General features: G+C 43.0%; 1 protein-coding gene and 1 long non-coding RNA gene across 5 annotated transcripts; both read left to right on the top strand.

The window, feature by feature from the left end:
• Positions 1-1504: 1504 nt before the first annotated feature.
• LOC135482698 (uncharacterized) lies at positions 1505-7633 on the top strand. Its single transcript, XR_010446264.1, has 4 exons — positions 1505-1561; positions 1668-1747; positions 4861-6864; positions 7108-7633. It is a non-coding gene; the product is annotated as an uncharacterized LOC135482698 (long non-coding RNA).
• A 2762-nt stretch (positions 7634-10395) lies between these two features.
• Positions 10396-19918, top strand: LOC135495677 (synaptotagmin-1-like). Of its 4 annotated transcripts, XM_064784523.1 has the most exons (11): positions 10396-10775; positions 12735-12797; positions 14094-14238; positions 14665-14718; positions 14976-15017; positions 15947-16159; positions 16669-16802; positions 17212-17345; positions 17703-17864; positions 18068-18185; positions 18449-19918. In XM_064784523.1, exons 2-11 carry the CDS (start codon positions 12773-12775, stop codon positions 18766-18768), a joined length of 1347 nt encoding a protein of 448 aa, XP_064640593.1. In that variant the 5' UTR covers positions 10396-10775; positions 12735-12772; the 3' UTR covers positions 18769-19918. The 4 variants fall into 4 exon arrangements, with proteins under 4 accessions (XP_064640593.1, XP_064640610.1, XP_064640602.1 ...); XM_064784540.1 differs by lacking the exon at positions 14665-14718 and having other exon boundaries at positions 10397-10775; XM_064784532.1 differs by lacking the exon at positions 14976-15017 and having other exon boundaries at positions 10397-10775.
• The last annotated feature ends 40 nt before the right edge of the window (positions 19919-19958 follow it).

The raw sequence follows: 19958 nt of genomic DNA, 5'->3' as shown, positions 1-19958 counted from the left end.
GCCCCGGTAGCTGTCTCATATCTGCTGACAGAAGCAGCTCTTTGTGGTGAAATAATAATTGAATGCATGTCATGACACCCAGGAGCTTTTTCTCATTTCTGAAACAGTTGCATGGTTGGAATGAATTTCCAAATCAGTCCGTCAAATCTCTATGCAATGAAAATTGAAATGTCACAACTGCCTCCAACTACGTTGTCCTGTATGTCCTAGCAGACGATTTTTAAATAAATGATGTGATTGATATACTTGTGGATTGGAATGAATTATTTCTTCAATGATATGAAAGTTGAAAACCCTCTGACATGCCTGAGTACAAAAATGCAGAGGCAAGACACACCATGCATGTCATGACACCCAGGAGCTTTTTCTCATTTCTGAAACAGTTGCATGGTTGGAATGAATTTCCAAATCAGTCCGTCAAATCTCTATGCAATGAAAATTGAAATGTCACAACTGCCTCCACCGACGTTGTCCTGTATGTCCTAGCAGACGATTTTTAAATAAATGATGTGATTGATATACTTGTGGATTGGAATGAATTATTTCTTCAATGATATGAAAGTTTAAAACCCTCTGACATGCCTGAGCACAAAAATGCAGAGGCAAGACACACCATGCATGTCATGACACCCAGGAGCTTTTTCTCATTTCTGAAACAGTTGCATGGTTGGAATGAATTTCCAAATCAGTCCGTCAAATCTCTATCCAAATGGAACTTTAAGACCACTCTATATTTGTGCAGTAGTGTTAAAACTGATTTTTTTTAAAGTAAAGTACGTAAATCGAGAAGAAGGGGACGTTTTCTTTGTCTTAGAATTATTCAGGACGAAATGTATAACATTTGGGGTTTGTTGTGATTGTCCGGCCCAATTGGCAATATTGCCATTTGGGATGGTGAACAGAGCTAGGAGCAAATGCGACGCTTATGATTTATTTAAAGAAATAAAATGCCCGATTTAACATCCTGCAGAATCAGGGGAATCGGGCGTTTCCAGTGATATACGACACAAATGGATTGTCCTCATGCATTCACTTTGGAAACTTTAGATAGCGCAAGCATCGATCGATGGCGCTAGCCTTCTCCAGGCATAGGCCCCTGAATGCTAATTAGCGGGATTATCGGGCTAAACAATGGGATGAGCTAGGAAATAATATATAGGGAGTTAACAAACTTGAACTTGAATTAAAAATGTTTTGCCATGTGTGAATACTACTGGTTATAAATTTCAACAATCATGTTACGTCACGTAGACTCGTTTGAAAATACCACAAAAGCCAAGTTTCCGCGAAGTTATGTCACTTGTTGTCCGACTCCTTATCACCCGACCGTGACCTCAGTATTTGACCAATCAGCTTTAAATCGTGAGCATTTTCGTGTATGGGTCAATGAATTTGATTGAAAATCACAATTTGAATAGATGAGTGGTTTGGTAACCTCTCTGACGTAACCTACTCAATACGAGCCGGTGAATTTGACTGTGCTCTTGGTATGACACACCGGTTTTGGGAACACAAGCGTTCAGTTGTGTCGACGCCTAGTCGAAGCACTGGTTCAATATTGGTGAGTTCAGCCTGATTTCTCCACAACTTTTTCTCCCCAAATTTTGCGACTATTGTCTGATACAATGTACAATCTTATCTTATCTTTTCATTTTCATTTCTTGCAGACGCCAGACACGTTGTCCTGTCTAGCACACCCAATGCTGCCCAACCGGTTTATCACAAGATACGACATGAACACCACGTGGTGAGTTATTTTTCTCTATCAAAACTTCCTTTATCGCACATACATGTATTCTTTTGAAACTTCTCATCTCTGCAGCAGTGGCGGATCCAGAACTTTGGGAAAGAAGCGGGGGTGGGGGGGGGGGGGCGCTGCCCCACCAATGAGAACTCATGATAGAGCAAAAGGTGCAATCCTGAAAATGAGGGGGAGGGTTCTTGAGGAGAGGTGCCCTAAAAATATCAAAGATGGATGACTCATGCGGTACCCCTAAATCCGCCACTGCTGTTCTGAATAATTCCACACTCGGCTCAGCTGACCTTTGAAAGGAGGACACTGTAGCCCATATCCTATCTATGGTACTATATCGTTCTGGCAGCAAGAAAATGAGACGATCGGTCATGTCTGCCATGTTTTATGACGTCACACGCCACGTACTTGGTACAACGTGTCACGTGCTCATAACACATTCTATCTCTGAACCAATCAGCCCTTGATACTGTGACATGTGATATGTATGATGAGGACCTTGACCGGATCAGAATGATAAAACATACAGTGGAAGTAGTTCAGAGACATTTACATGAAGACATGACAGAAATTACCAATCGTCTCATTTCACCTCTGTGCTGCCAACTTCAGAGCTTTAATAAACCCTGCCAGTTGTTCCCAGGCCTGTGTTATGAAATGACCATGGTTTAGTGATATGCCTACCCCCTCTTGTATTCAGTGGTATTAAATGGACAACTGTGGCATGAGATATGGTGGTTTTTCCTACAAAAATGGCTTCCAGTAGAACCGTGACTTCTCAGTCCAAACAGGAAAATTGAAATACATGTACATCATTGAACTGCAATTAACAGTGCACAAAAACTGGGTGTAACCTTAGGCCTGCCTGAATTTCACGGGTCATGTCCAAAACTGCCTCGCACACTGGCGAAAATCGTTATTTGAGATAAGTGGCGGCGCATGGTGACAAGCAGAGGTATTATCCTCCTGGCCAGGTAAATCCCACGCCCAGGTTGTCCCTTTAAAGCTGACATGCATGCATAAAAACCCTAACGACAAAATTAGAAAAGACGGAAAGGATGAAGTGGCGAGGGTTCCGAGTTCGAACCCGCTCGAGGAATATTTTTTCTTTTTTTCTTTCTCTGTGACCTGTCTCGTCAATGAACTTGTGTTTGTGCAGTCAAGTGAGACCTGTCGCTGGTCGTCTATCATGTTTCAGGTGCAGTTTGTCGTTTGTTGGTCGGGCGTTTGTGTTTTCTAACTTGGTCGTTTGGGGTTTTTATGCATGCATGTCACCTTTAAGTATGTTTTGGCGTGGTCACGAAGATGATAAATGTGAATAATGACACCAATGCATTGGCCCTGCGGTCACGAGTTGGCTTTCAATGATATCATTGTGCCGTCGTAGGAGGCTGCTGAAAGTCGCAGCAAAGCAGCAGCCAACAAAAGACTTGGGCTACTTAAAATTTCTTTCGGGAGCAGTAATAATCTGGTCACCATTGAGTTTTACCTATAGCTCTTATAAAGATGGTGTGGGAAGATAAATTTCGGCCATTTTGTTACCATTTTAATATCTAACTGTATGCGCCTGCTTTAATCGCCCGCCCGCGAATTTTTTCCTGAATCTTTCGGGCAGTACACTGTACATTTGTACACAGGTTCTCAGCCAATCAGAATCCGATAAATCTGTGTCGTCATCGAGGCGTCATAATGAAACTTAGAAGTAAGCTTGTATTGTTTTGTGCTTGTTAAAGGAAACTGCCCGGGAAAAAAAGGGGAGTTTTGCACGGCCCGGTCAAAACCTTAGGCGGGAATAAGGTTTCATTGATAAATATAAGGAGTTTCAAGGCCCCCAAATCACTTGTAAGGTTCAATAGATACTGGCCTTTCATTGGTTTACCGTTTGCGTATCATTTACATACTCTCATCTTGAAAAATATGACAATATTTACGATCACGTTATTGATTTTTGCAACATTTTCAGTAACGCGCCCCTTGCGGATCTGTAAGGTACCATTCGGATGCTTGAAAAATGCCTCGTCTCGTCGATTCGCTCGCCGATAAACGCATCAGGTTGACTGCAGCAACTTTTAATTGTTGGAGACAGAGAAGGAAGGAATATGATTATCAGTTTGATGAAAACTTTGCAAAGTTTCTTCTTGGGACTCGAAATCCATACTACTATTCTCTCCATTTTCCATTTTCTCCTCTCTCCAACTCACTACTATCGCTATTGACTGCGTAACATACACTAACATTCTTTCGCTATCATTACTAACTTCATTTACTAGAACACTGGCCTCTTTGTAGCCGATTATGTAACCCATAGTGGAAACACCTGACAGCGCCGCCCGGCATGATCCACGTGCTACTGGCATATTTATAACTCGTAGTAAATAAGGTTGTAAAAATATGCAAATGAGATGCCGTATATGGAAACCATGACGTCACTAAGCAGTTCTTATTTCTGCTACGGGTGGCGCTGTTGCTTGCTTCTGGAGGCGCTATTCAACCTCTTTAATCAAATTTGAGGCATACAGTATAAAAATATACTGGAGGAAGACCATACACACGAGGCAGTATCGAAAGACAAGTCTCATTGCAGAGAAACATATTTCTACTGTAGGAAGACCATTCACATGAGACAAGTCTCATTGTATATTCATGCTCAATATGATATCTGAAGGACTATCCCTTGGATCTTGGAGATGGGCTATTGTTATTGTCCTTTCTGTAGGTATGTTGCAGGCAGCAGAAATAACTCAAATATCTAACATCTAAATAACAAGGGAAAAGAAAGGCGTTATAAAAATAAAATCTAAAGAGTAAAAAAGAAAAAGAAAAATGTTGTCCACAACCGGATTCGAACTCGCGACCTTTGGATCGAACATCGTATTCTGCCATTTTTGACGAGCGCTCTACCAACTGCTCTAAAGTTTCTAAGACTTCTGACGTCATGTATTTGTCGAAATCTGATTGGCTGAAAGTCCCTGTACAAATGTACACTATAGTGCCCAAAAGGTTCAGGAAAAAAAAAATCGCTACCCGCCCTTTTCAGATAGACAGTTAGCCCATCTATCACTTCGATCTATCTACCGAGCTGTCATGGCCAATACTTTTTCTTTCAGAAGCCCCGACGTCCTTTGAACTTTCAAGAAATGGTTGGGTTTGGTCAAGGGACTGGTATTGGATCTGATATATTATCATTGTTGTCACACCTTTTCGCTAAATATGAGGTCTTGAAAATGCTTGGTATTGCTCCTTGTGAGGTGTTACCCAACGTTAATGACGCCTGTCTGTATAAGTGGTACATACTTGACACCTATGGCGAAGGATGAGCCAGTTATTTTCGAGTTTGTACTTTGGGTGCATCTCGTTCCTCGGGTTGCATTGCGCCCGCGACCCCATAGGAGTTCCTGGTCTTGTCTCTTCGCCCCCAACCCCGATAAACTCTATGTGCCGTGAACGAATGCTCATCAGGTCGACAGTTATTTGACGACGTAAATCCATCCATATTAACTGGCGCTGCGGCTGCGCTCAATAGACTTCGTTGGGGAGTCTGAGCCTGATAGGGTGTACCAGTCCAGCCGGTTATGTACGGTTGGTATGCTCTATGATATGGATCTCCATCCACCTGTCAGCTAGGGGCAGACCCCAGTGTCTCAACCCTGGGTCTCAGAGGCGGTAACTTCTAGTCAGGCAGCGCGCTATGTCTGGTTAGGCGACATGGGTTACCAGGAGCATCCACAGCCAAAATGGTTTGCACATGGAGGTCATCGCGACCGACTTGTGAGGGGGAAGAAGTGATGTCCATGGCGGTTTCAAATTGATCTGACGACCCCCGCGTCTTCTGGACACGGAGGGGTTCATGTGGCCAAATCCTGTCAGCTAAATCCTATCGTTAGCATCGATCGCGGTACATGGAAACCAAGGGCATGGAACCCTTTTTTGTCTTGGTTTAATTTCTCTGAGGATTTCAATGATGATATATATATTTAGATCCACAGGTATAGTCGGTACATGTGGCGACTCGCCACATGAACATTTTAAAAGTTTTTTTTCAAGCATTGTAAAAAGTTATGAGAATAAATTTCCCCTTTGGACGTGTTTTTTTTACCAGAATGACAATCAAAAAGTTTGTCACTGGAGAGTTTCCCCATCCCCCACCCCAGCCCTAGAATAATATACAGACTAAATAGTATCTTTGGACTGTACTGGTAATATAGGTCAGTCACGAAAAATAAAATATATATTGGACTGTACTGGTAATATAGGTCAGTCACGAAGAATAGACTATATATTGGACTGTACTGGTAATATAGGTCAGTCACGAAAAATGAAATATGTATTGGACTGTACTGGTAATATAGGTCAGTCACGAAGAATAGAATGATATTGGACTGTACTGGTAATAGAGGTCAGTCAAAAAAAGAAATATATATTGGACTGTACTGGTAATATAGGTCAGTCACGAAAATATCTGAAAGTCTGTGCCCCATTGTTGACGAATATAATATCGTGAGGACTTTATCAATAGTCGCGGTCCCTGGCCCCTCCCACATAAAAATCATTAGCAAGGTCACTGCAGGCAATAGCTTCAGCGTTGTTATTGTATAAACGTGTCTTAAACATTATAAACGGCCCTATTTGTGGGGTTACATTGGGTTCTTGCTGGGGTAATGATGTCCATGTCCGATTCTGCGTTTTGTGGACTTGTAAATCAGTCCAGCAGTGACATTGCGTTTTGTGGACATGTAAGTCTGTCCCGCAGTACCATGTTTCACCCCAGCAATTACCAATAAGACCTGCACGTGACCTTAAAGTAAATAGCTGTGCAAGTGTGGTCGAGACAAAACGCGATGTATGCATTGGAAGAAGGAAATCTGCGAAGAGTAGCTGGAACTGTCTGTCCAGGTCTCGTTTATGAAACAATGGGCGATTTGAAAGACGTCTCCTGAACAGATCGCCCATTGTTAACTGAAGCAGCATTCGAATTGTCTCCAATTTTTTTCAGGTGGATTGCTCCATCTCCTGTGATTTCGCTCTCCCGTCCCAAGAATCGAGCCAACGCGATCGAGGCCACTTCTGAGAGATAAATATTTAGGATGCCAGATTTGTGGAACACAATTGAGGTAAATGAGATAAGCATGGCTACAGTTGATGAAATGAGGCTTTAGGTCCGTCATCATGTGACTGATATTGGGACAAACCCGAGGCAGGTTTACCACCATTGCCTCACAATTCAATTTAATTTATTCATCTTATTAGTGCCATGATTTAAAAAAAAACGTCATGAAAAATGATCAAATACTTCAATTTCTTAAATTGTATATTTCAATGTTTCTTGGTATACAAATCTTCCCTTTCTATTCCAGACCAATAGTCAAGAGCCATGATCAGGGAACAGCATTTCCCAACGGAATTGACCCTTTTTCTTGTTGTAATTCATGCTGTTGGCTCAGAATGGGTTGACACTCGCCTGTTTTCGACCCTGAAAATTAAACAGCAAACATTGTTACTCTCTGTTAAAAGTGAACCTTGCAAAATGTGTGCTTATTCCTGAAATCAATAGCACTTCATGTATGTACTCGCTGATCCAGAATATTGCTATTTCTTGTTCCGTTTTCAATGTGGCAATCCATTTACCGTATATCTGAGCTATTTCACAGCACAAGAAGTGCAACATTACAACAATGGAGCTATTTCTTGATCACAGCAAAAATGTGTTTCTACATTGTTTTACTCAAATGATGCATGGATGAGCCTTATTGACATAATTGTTTTCAAGAGGAATTGGTTGTAGGTTTTCTTCCTTTTTTCTTAAGGCAGGCCTAATTTAACAGAAGGCCTATATTTTAGGTAGGATATTATTTATACTATAGGCCCATATCAGTTTTGAGAGCAATTTCCTCTTGAAGACATTAAACGTCAGTCGAGTCTCTGCACCATTTTGATTGGGCGGTTTTGGGCTAAAATACAGTACAAGAGAATGCTCCATTGGTGTTAACAGGATATGTCATTGTTTTGGTCAGCAATCAGTTCTTGCCACCTTGAAAGCGGGCACGGTTACTTATGACTTGTACATTGTTCAATTGTTATTATGCTATTATCATTTGCCCCCCCCCCCCCCCATCCTTATCGACACTCACAGTGCACCACCCTCCATCCCGCACTGACCCAACATCTGATCCCTTGACACGCTTGCTCAAGCGGCTCAAGCGGCGTCAGCAGTATCAACGTTGTGTTATTGTATTCCAAGTTTTGCATTATTCATATGACTGTATGTACTTGCCAAATAAATGTTGTCATATCATAACCTTCGTCTCTTGTTCTTCGGTCAATAAGTGTGCTGACCACTCCTTTTTTCTGATTCCGCATGCCGGCCACTAATTCTAAGCTTTGTAGTACATGTAGCCTATATGTTATATACTTGCCCAATAAAAGTTGCCATATCATCAGGCTTTGTCTCTTGTCCTTCGGTCTCTCAGCGTGGGGGACACTCTCGAAAAGTTAGATTTATGCACTTACCAAACGACACCAAATGCACCTTCCTCGTCAAAATACCTCACGCCTGCGGACAGGGACGAAATAGCTCAGAGTCTGTACCGTAACTTGATTTGCATCCCGTTTCAATCCGTAATAACACATTATCAGCCTTTGTCTCTTGTCCTTCGGTCTCTCAGCGTGGGGGACACTCTCGAAAAGTGAGATTATTAAAAATAACTGGCGTTCAATGTGTGTTTTAATAACTGTCGCTCAATGTGTGTATCTATGTGTCCCTGGAGTTCGAAGGATGTGACATTACAGAGCGTCCGATTTAGTCTCGTAGAGAGACGCGAATTATTCCAGGACATTCAAACTTGTGTTGTATCCTATCCTTATGATGAATGGTTATCCCTACAGAGGTGCTAAAAACCCTGTCTCTTTAGTATTGGATGATACATCCTGCAGACAGTCCGCTGTACGCTCTTGAGAGAGACACTGACACCCCATCTCTGCCCAGAGTAACCCGTGCTTAGAGTAACTGGTAAACCGCAATCGTCACCTGAAGACGAAGCATTTGCTGGTGTTTATTCATATCATCTCCTCAAACACTACTCGAGTACTTCTTGGGTGGTACCTGATACGAGACAACTGACTGAGCTATTAACCTGAAGTGCTGTTTGATAAGGCACATGAGCTGTGTCCCTTTAGTTCGAAGGATGTGACACCTCACAGTGTCCAATGCAGCTCCTTGAGACAAAAAGACACTAATACATTCACAGGACTTTCAAACTGCTGTGAGCGTCCCTACAGCAGTATGGGCAGTGAAGCGGACAACCCTGTTCCTCCAGTGTTAGTCTTGGGGGTAACCGATACGAGACAACTGATTTGGCATTACCTGTATGGGCAACTCGTCTCGCGAGGGTGCAGATCGTGTGTCCCTTGTACTTCGAAGGATGTGACATACGACAGAGTGTCCAATGCATCTCCGCGCGAGAAAAAGACGCTAATACATTCCTAGGACATTTAAACTGCTGGGGGCTTCCCTACAGAACAACGAATAGGAATAGGGATGGGTGAAAACTCGATCTGTCTTCGATTTTTGGAACAACGCTGATAATCTGTAAGTACTAGGACCCATCAACAGAATCTAAAAGCCGATCGGCCCATCTCGAAAACCTAAAAAAAATGGCCTCCACTCTTTGATCAAAATCACCTATTCATATGAAATATTTGCTATTTTCCTTTTTACCATCTCACTAGATTCCTCTAAAGTATAACATAGCGCAATTTGATTGAAAAATATTTAAAAACAAACAAATGTCAAGCCACCAAAGTTAGAGGGCCCCCATCAACATTTTCATCAGCAAATTCATCAACAGTTTACACTTTCCCCGATAGCAGACGATTTTTAAATACATGATGTCCCACACCCGCACTTCAAGTGGCGCCGGTGTGAATAAATCTACTTGTGTGAATGGTCAATGGCTCATGACGTCATGAAATAATTGCGTCACGAGGAAGGAAACAATGGGAATCACGTCCGACGTTGTAACTGTGGGTGCGGTGCGTCGTGAATGCAGGATCGGCCAACGCGCGGCCCATATGGAATGCGACAAACTGTACCGGAACCAGAATTGTCATGGGTCTGCACAAATTTTTTCAGATTCGATGGACATGATGGATATATGAATTTGTTTACACTTTATACATACGTAACCATTACACTCACTACGTTGTGTGAGTGATCAATGACAACCTAACTCCACCAACTACCCCTGCTCAAGGGCGGAGGATACCGAAAAGGTGATTTTGCGGGGTGGCAACAATGCCGTGATTGTGAACCATCAGAGCTAATCGGTCCGTTACCTCCCTTTATCTGCTCATACGGTGTAACGGAGTACGGGGTCAGCGGAGTGGCTCCAAGGCTTGAGGGTCAAGATGCATATACTAGGCTCAATGTGAGCAAAAATAACCACGCGCACGAGTTATCTGATTCTGCTATAAACTCACTACTGGCAGAGACATTATACTACAATCACGCAACGAGACTATAAGCCTCGCCTAGCTCAGTCTAGAAGCAAAAAACCTAATTCATAAAGTATATTTGGCCGATCAATGATGTGGCCTCTATCCGCAAGTCTATCACAACCACCAGGCCTAGTGGACGGTGATTTGTGATTGGCCGGGTCTAATGCGCATGAATAGTGTGAGAGACGACATGGTCACAGATGGCACATTATTGTCCGATCATATTCTTAAAAAACACCATCTGTCGTAAACTTGTCCTCTATTGAGTCGGGTCTTTTGGGGGAGGCTTACAAGGACTACAAGGACTACAAGGACTTTGACCGAATTTTGAACATTTTTGATGAAATTTAAATCTCGCCACGTCAGTTGGATCCAAAGATTACGGGAAGATTGCGGGAAACGCAGCGGACTAAAACGACGAGAGTCATCAAATCATCACAATCACCAATCACCAAAATGTAAAAAATGGCATTTCGAGGCGCGTATTACTTACTGGTATTCAAAACAATATTGAGTTTAGACATTTCAGGTGAGTTAAGACATTTCAGTGCTATGTACAAACACAATTCATGACACAAGTTTGCTGATGTCGGCTGTTTTAATACATGCTGTTTCGTCCACGCGGCGCTATTAAAGTTAGCCGAACGTCACCGCGAAATAATTGTCTTCGGCGAGACGGACTTGGATGGCCCAAATAGCCTAGCTGTCACATCCGAGATGATTATGTCGCATAAATCAAACCCAGACAGGAGGTTTGCGAGCATACCCTTTCTCCAATGCCAACGCATAATGTTGTATCACTTGTTCGCTTGCAGTAAGTATCATTTGAGATTTGGTTGCGGAGGATGTGACATCTAAAACGATTCCTTGTATATATATTCTTAGGTCAATTATGTACTGTTTGATTTGTCAAGCATAGTCAGTGTCCTTCTCAGCTACTGCTGCTAAGCCTGATATTTTAGAAATAACGAAGACATCTACATTTGAATTAAAGAGTCTCTGGTATTTCGGTCTCCGCTAGGACAGAGGTAGGCGTGCCGACATTACGCGGCGAGTTGGTCAGTATGTTTGCTGTGGCCGGTGTACGACATTCGTGGCGACTCAAGTTCAGCTTCAATTTATTAGAAACCACCTAAACGAGCCATCTCCCGTTATGTTTTACTAAAAATACTATCTCCCTTTAAAATTTTAATCAAATATGCTGCTGGAAGCCCGTGATAACCCAATACTCGTTTGTAAGGCCATTATTGATTTGTGTCATATGTCCATGTTTCCGCCCCATCTGTCCCTGGCCGATGTTGACAGAAGCGTAGGCGAGTTGGCAGAAACATGCCGAGCAAACCTTTGTTCTGAACAATCGAACATTGCGAGTAAGTCCATTCATGACTGACGTGATCAAGCAACGTGGACGACTAGAAATGAGAACCATATTCATGGCCAATCTTTCATCCATCTTTTCCAACTTGAGCTTGCTAGCCCTACAGCTTCAGGCAGATGTGAGGCTCCTTCCTTCTATACGCTGATCAGTGAAAACCTTAATGGAGATGGCAAACCTAGCAATTTGTCCCGCAAATCTAAGACCAAAAGGGTTAGAGGACCGATTGTTGGACGATGGCGCTCCCAGATATCATAGCTATCGTTTCCAACCCTAACCCAGGCTGACCGCACCTTCATTTACCATTCCCAGGATTTGCGCTGCATCTATCATAATTTGAGGAGAGCTTTGGTAGTCAAATAAGGCCTGGGTCCAGTTGTTCAAAACAAGATTTGTCACTAACGCTGGCGTTGACTTTAGTGACAAATGTTTTTTTGGCAACCAAGCCCTGATTGACTTCCGACGAGAATTCTATACAAGGACACCTCAAAGTATATCTGACCCAATGCAAGTTGTTGTGTTGTAGCCAAAAGTTTCATTTGCGAGTACGCCTACTCATAATACGGGAGTGGTCTTCATTTTATTATTGATCGATCAGTCCTTCAAAATGGTGGACAACCGGCGAGTGTTTAATCAACTGCATTGCAACGAATCTTAAATATTTACTGAGTAGTTTTATCACATCGATTTTTAATTTCATTCATAAATGCAATCCTCGTTATCTGTTTAACGAGTGTGGAGAAGCGTTATTCAGCGGGCAGACGTAAGGACATATTGACGTGTTGTCTCCTCTAGGGTTGCGACAGATAAACGTCTGTGTTGTGACCAGGCTGGTCGAGATGCGGGCAACACATACAGCATCAAGAATACTTTGCAATCCATTCGCTGCCATGTTTCTGTCGATGAAATTAGTTTATAAATCACCATCACTGAGCAGCTACTGTCAGCGAGATTCCTGACTTGTAGATTCCAAGTCGGGTCCGGGGGGTGGGGTTCCTTGCTGTGACGCAATCTCCGTATGTTACTATTTCATTGATATGCCTACCGTTTCAGCACTTTTGTGCCAAATATGTTCACACCCTCGTCATCATCAGCATGGTCTTATCTTTTCAGAAATATGCATTCAGTGAGGTAGAAGGTGACCAGAGAAGATGTCATCCAGTGGGATCAGCGATGGTGAGTAACCGTCCCTCCCCCTTGGCCTCAGTCTAACCACCGCTCCCGGGTCTGATTGCCGCTTACGTCGCCGTCGCGAGAACACTATACTCGGTCCAAGCGGGTCGTTGGGAAGTGGATGTGTCATCAACAGACAAACTGCAACGCAGCTGGAATCTTTTATTCGAAATAACCACTGGGCCCGAGGACAGTTTTCCCGCGGCGACCGCAGCGGAAACGCTCATTTGGAATCGATATATTGAGGCGAGCCGCATACACACAATTTTAATGAAGGAGTTGGCAGTCATTGACATCGCTACACTCTCGGTTTTGTACCAGCGGGAGCCACATCCAGTTGTTCTGGGTGAGAATTCGCAAACGGATGTCGTATAAAGAATCAACTCCATGTCTTGATTGTTCATTACATTTCAAGCTTTGTAAATGTATGTAGATGAGAAGCTTAGGCCTATCGATCTTTCCCATCCTCTATTCTCATATTCCATGAAGAATAATAGGCTTATCATACTGGATCGTGGTCTCTCCTTTGTTGATTCGGAGACAGCTGTAGGCTGTGAATATTCAAATGAGGACTGGCATGGAACTGTGGTCAACTGGGTCAGGCTTTCCGTGGCCTGTGAGGAGACACACACAGTATTAATAGGCCTGGAAGAATTTCCTAGCCCAGTGTAAAGAGCCGCAGAACCCTTAGACTTAGAGCAGCAACCCAATGAAGAGAAGCTGTTTAGGGAAAATATGACCCAAATCCCTTCAAGCAGTGAGACACCACTCCGGGGACAAGTGCGATAAACGAGGGCCGCGCTGGAGTGGGATTTGGGGTCAGTGTATATTTCAAAAAAGTTAAAAATTTCCCATGGTTTACATTTTGGACATTTTGATATTTTCTTGTAATGATACCTCTTCTATGGTATGATATTTAGAAGTATATCACTGAAGATGTCATTGTAGATATATCAAAGAAATTTCTCATGTATCTAGATTTGAAAAGTTACATTGTCTTCATAAATTAAATGATTCTTTTGATGGGACATTCTTGATATTTGTGCTTTCAAACAACAGCAACAGATGGCAACAGGAGACATTGGAAGGGTCAAACAGTATTTAGAATAAGTATCAAGTGCTTTGAAATTTTGGACGAAACTCAGTCCCTCACAAACTTTGGTCGATTTCGGATTTCAACGTTGATATGATCACTCGTCGTTTCAGCGGGCATGACTAGCGGACAAGCGTCATCTCAACTGACGGAAGGTTGTCTACTGTCATGATGTATGCCTAGAGTTTAACTGGATGTATTTTCAGGTGTTAAGTATGGTCTGATCGCGGGGGCATGTGGTGGGGCCCTGGTCCTCACCATCGTGGTACTGGTCACCTGTGCTTGCAGGAGGAAGAAGAGAAAGAACAGCGACACCTATGACACACTGAGTGAAAGAAGCTCGTTGCACAGGTAATTAAGGGATCTATTTTTGTGATCATGAAGGACAATCAGTCACATCCTTTGTTCGTAAATTTCAGAAGAAACCAATATTTCGTCGAAAGCCTTTGGGTCTTAGCGATGCATCTCCCATGTCTGCGGTCGGTTTTGCCTTTGTTCAAGCTTTACCAATGCCACAACACCGCCCTTTGTGAACGCATCCTATTCACCAGCTTTCATTTTTTATGTTCAAAAACAAAAACGAAGACGACGACCAAATAAACCGGCTAGTTTCCTATACATGACGAGACCCATCTTGTCTTGATTACCGAGGCAGTTCATTAAGCATCCAGAACGTAGTCTGTTAGGGTTTGTGACGGCGTCCAGGGTGTATCTTGTCCTCGCCGAGTGAGAATAGGTCCAGTTGTATTTCTTTATAATGAATGCCATCTCATGTAGCGTGGATGATTCATCCCCCGTGGTGACTTTAGTCCGGGAGCAATCGCAAACAAGGTACAGATTGTCTCTTCTTTTGAGGTGTTCATAATTAGTTCCATAATTGGTAGATGAACCCCTGGAGGAGACACTGTAGTTTAGCTGCTGTTTTGATATCTCTCGTAAAAAGTGTTTATACTTATTATAAATTTTATCAGTAATTGTAGAAACAATGGGCTTCTCTCACCTATCACATTTTAAGTTCATCTCATAGTTTTAACACCAAATCAATCGAAGTTCTTTCAATTACTTTTCATACCTTCTTTGCCCGATAGTGCAAAAGACCCCCGCCCACCTGTCATTCAATCACCCCCTTAGTAAGTACATTTTTGCCTTGATGTGATAAATTGTGTTGAAGTAATTGAACCGCGTCATTTTCTTAATTAGATTTGCTCCTCCTCCGGTGTGGTTGCTGTGCTTTTCCCCAATAATGGTCCTGGGTGAACCAAATGCAAGCCAGGCTCAGAAGGCTTTCCCCAATAATGGTCCTGGGTGAACCAAATGCAAGCCAGGCTCAGAAGGCTTTTCCCCAATCGTCCTGACCTACCAAATGCAGGCCAGGCTCAGAAGGCTTTTCCCCAATAATGGTCCTGGGTGAACCAAATGCAGGCCAAGCTCAGAAGGCTTTTCCCAAATCGTCCTGACCTACCAAATGCCGGCAAGGATGGAACGGCTACTTGCATTTTCGTCTCTCCTTTTATAGTGGCATTGTTCATTTCACCTTCTCACCACACTGGGCCCTGGAAGGTCATTTGGCCCATGTACGATGTTTAAAAAGGTTCCCAACGGCCAATTCTGGTTGTAACTTTGTCTTCAAAGCTCGTTTGTAATGAGTGGAATATCATACCCCAACATCAGTATCTCACTGTCATATCCTGTCAGTGTTGTTATGCATTTCAATCACAACAGGAGGGGGTACATTGAAAATGTGCCTTGACGAATATTATATGTTTTTCCAAGCCCAGATGGGTTAAGTTTGTTGTTGTCTTCTTCGCCCTGGGCTTTGAATATTGATTATTCATCAAGGGCTTATGCTTTGACTTATCCGTAAGCTGTTTCAATAGATATTACAAGATCAATCCTAAATGAAGCATTAACCAGCTGTTCCATGTTATGACATGATTGATGTCTTCTCTAATAAAGAGTAGGCTTAGGCCTACCCTGGATGACAATATTAAGCAATAACAAACACAAAACATCACATCTAACCTTACCTACATGCATATGAATGTTATTCATTTTCCAGCACGAGCAGTGACTCGATCAAATCTCCCAGAGCATCTCTGAAAGATTTCACGCGGACCATCCCTATGACCGGGGACACTGTGGAGAATATCCGTGGCCTTCCCACCCCCACCGACTTCTGCCTGCCTCCCGAGAGGGTCCAGCCGGGCAGCAACGGCGCCACTAAAACGCATTACCAGCAATTCGTTGGACATATCGAACCAGAGCTTTATAGGTACATTGTATAAAGGAAACCTCTTAAAAGGTCGAAACCTTGTTGTCTCCACATGCCGCGCCCGAAGTATCATCCATCTGTTTTCTTCATTTCACCAACGAGCGGTTCTATGGATCTATATACCTTAAAATATTATACCCCTGACTATCCCTGGTAACTCTCTTGGAACACCCTTACTAACTGCTCCTGCAATGCTCTCCCTTGTGACCAGGGTACTCAGAGGAGACTGTCCTCAGTCTCAACAAATGGCGGTGCTGGCGTCTAGAGGACAGGAGTCCTTGTATACGATGGTAGAGACACTCTTCACTCATATTGGAGACACGTGGCATTCCTGGTTGTGTCGTTGTCTCCAAGAAGGAAGGGGTCCCATGCTCAGGCCTGTAATTTGTCGTCCGAACTCCTTTCTCTCCAGCTCTCAATCCGGTGGAGAGTTTGAACTATCACAAGCTCAGTGCATGGTTGTGTTCTTCATTATCATATCCAGATCTCCTTTCTCTTTCGTTATTCAGGAACGACATGTCCGTTAGCTCTGTGTCCGACGACGATGACGACTTGAGTGCGGGAAAGATTTGGTATACGCTTCTTTATGATGCCTTGGCAGAAGAACTAACTGTCAAAGTGAACAAGGCTAAATTCTTACCAGGTAAAGACGGACGTTTATCCACTCTATACATCCCTTTTTGAGTACGTTTCTGGAGCTGAGCTGGGTACATTCGCACTTAGTAGCTTATCCGTGATCCAACTACGGGTTTCTAATAACCACGAATATCAAGCAGGGTTACAAGATCTGACGCATTAGGGTTTTTTTCAAACTGTAGGTGAAGACATCGGAGCGCATCCAAAATGCGAGATGACTGTAGTATGAGCTTTCTCAAGCATTCACTTTGGCACTGGCTTCTGTAAACTGTAGTGTTGTCCGGCAGCATCAAGATTAAGGAAGCATCCCCACCGGCTCGCGGCTTGACATTTGGCACATGAAACGATGATTAAGAGACTGGAGACACATCAGATTGCGACCATAAAATAATGCTTCAGCCTTTTTCCCCCGACAGGTCGGGATCGTCAAAACACACCGAGGGATCCATTTGTGAAAGTCTACCTCCTCCCAGATGAGCAGACGTTTTTCCAGACAGCACACAGGAAAAAGACTCTCTCCCCGAAATTCAACGAAACTTTTACATTCAGTGTTAGTATGTCGATCACACAGGGCTGTGTGGCCTTCCATACGCAGCGACAGATAATGTGATTACATTAAAGTTGGCGTACATCCCGGACGTCTGCTGGAGACGTAGGGACAATCAGAGTCTCAATACATCGATCAAAATGCATCTCCTTTTCAAAGGTCCATATCCTGCTATAAACTTGATGATGACATGAATTGTTAGATTACGTGTATAGACCTGAAGAGAACATGAAAGACGTTTTGTCTACTAATGCACCGACAAATGGTCTCGTCGTCGTTGCACTGTTTACACTTCGGTGACTGCTGCGTAGAAACATGGTTGTCGTCTTGTTATTCTATCGTGCTTCCCTCCCATTGCAGGTAACTCCTACAGGGATCCGTGAACGGACCCTCCGGCTTTCCGTGTACGATATAGACAAACGGTCAGTGCGACACTGTCTTGGACATGTCCTCGTACCGTTCAGTACGGTGGACATCGTCAGCGGGGAGGAGGCGTGTGGAGAACTGGCATCGCTGTCACAGGTGAGACATAAAATTGGCGCGGTCTTGATATCATCACAGCCATGGCACAACCTATGAGGTGACATTTTATGTCGCACGATTGTCACATCTTAACAGCTCAGTATCAACGAAACGGAGACAGGCCAATGACTTTCTGTGTTGTTTATTCGTGTTCGGCAATGGATAGCAGTCCTTAGTCACGTATCATTCCCTGGACATTTCAGCCTTCCGAACTTGGAGAGATCAACTTCTCTCTCAGCTACATCCCGAGCGCGGAGAAGATCAAGATAGTCATAATGAAGGCCAGGAACCTTAAGAAGATTGACCTTTCTCCAGACACAGGTAGGGTAATGTAACTGGGACATAGTCACAACCAACTGCGGCCTGTAGACAGGAGGGGTAGCATTGCTGTGAGACAAATTGGACAATCTGTCATCACAACCTGTAACAATTTGCTCTGTCACATCTTGTTTGAGACAAATGCCACTTCAATCGAAACGGTAGACTATGACAGTATGACTACTTTTGTGAAGATGTCCCAAACATCTAATAGATTAATACTTTAAAATCAATCTTTTGATCTTCTTTATTTCTTGCTTCTCCAGGTGTATACATCAAAGTTCAACTGATTTGTGGTCGAAAGATGATCAAGTCGAAGAGGACACGGGCACTCGAAGGGTCTTGTGAACTCGAACACAACGAAAACATGGCTTTTACCGTCACATCAAAGCAGATTGATTCCTGCAGTATTGTAGCAACCGTCATGACAACGACACAGAAGAAACTCGGACACTATGACCAGATCTATGGGTCGTGCACGGTTGGACCATTCATGTTTGCCCGTGGCGATCAGCTGGCACATTGGCAGGAGATGCTGAACAACCCAAGGACAACTATCACCAAATGGCACCACCTCCAATGTTAAATCATTCCCTGTCAAGACAAGAATGGGAATATCGCAGAATGATCTGCTTCAGTGTGTATGTGCCATACTTGACAATGAGGTATGGTACCTTTCAACTGGTCTGCTCTCGGGACATGGCCATAGAATCATAGGCAGGAGTAGCAGAACTGTTGCCAAGGACTGTGCTCGTCCTCTCCTTTCGTGACAGGATCAGCATTTTGGACTTGCAGCAACCATTAAAACATGAGATTAGAAAGAACCCACTTCAGAAAACCTATGACATTGTAAGATACAAACACTTCAGGCTAACTTAACACTTTGCTTGGCCAAGAAGAGAAAGTTTTGAACAATCTTTTTGAGAAGCTTTTAGTTTAATCAATCTCACAGTAGGACAAATCTTGACATAAGAAGGCATAATAAAAGTTTATTTTTGCACAGCATATCACTGATTTTGGATGATATACGATTTATGTGTGGGCAGTCAGAATTAGTTGTTAGCCTCAGGTTTTCATAGCTAGGACCAATCATTTCTGGAATGGCTTATACTTTATTAGATACTACATCATATATATACATGGTATGTTCTGGGCAGGGAATTACAGGGGGACACCAGAAGTCTTGTTGTTCACCTTTTAGTAAAATGGGGTAAACATTGCATTTGGCCTAATTTGTCCATTCTGTTTAATATTTTGGTGGCATTTGGATATTATCAATCTTTGTGCAGACCTCAAATAAAAACAGAAACATGTGATGATTATTATGTTTGAAATATAGAAGCTATATAGAGGGACTTGTATGAGGTGTGTGGGTTTAGAGGACTAATGGCTGTTAGCTTATCAGTTTTCCTTGGTGTGTTTATTTTGACTGCAGCATAGACCCTCAGGACTAAGTCAGTCACTACAGGGTGTAACAATAATTAGCTGAAGAAGCTAGACGTCTGGCATCACTGAAGCTGACAAAGCGTGTTGGTTTTGCTGTTCGTGAAATGAATCCCAAGTTAGAGCTGTCATATGATGGCAATGGTACATGTAATGTCACAAATAGGGAGTTTTCCCAATCAGCAGGCAGTATTTTGAGATTTGAAATCAGTATTGTTTGACAAATTATTGTGTGTTTGTGTGTGTGTGTGGTGTATTGGAGTGGAAATAAAAGGTAACAAAACCTCCCAAAAGTTCTTTTGTTGATTGCTGTTGCAGAACAAAACACACAAG

The sequence above is a fragment of the Lineus longissimus genome, chromosome 1 (genome assembly GCF_910592395.1).
Source record: "Lineus longissimus chromosome 1, tnLinLong1.2, whole genome shotgun sequence".
Lineage (NCBI taxonomy): Eukaryota > Metazoa > Nemertea > Pilidiophora > Heteronemertea > Lineidae > Lineus > Lineus longissimus.
Note: the sequence above shows the minus strand (reverse complement) of the source record. Positions and strands in the feature narration are given on the sequence as shown.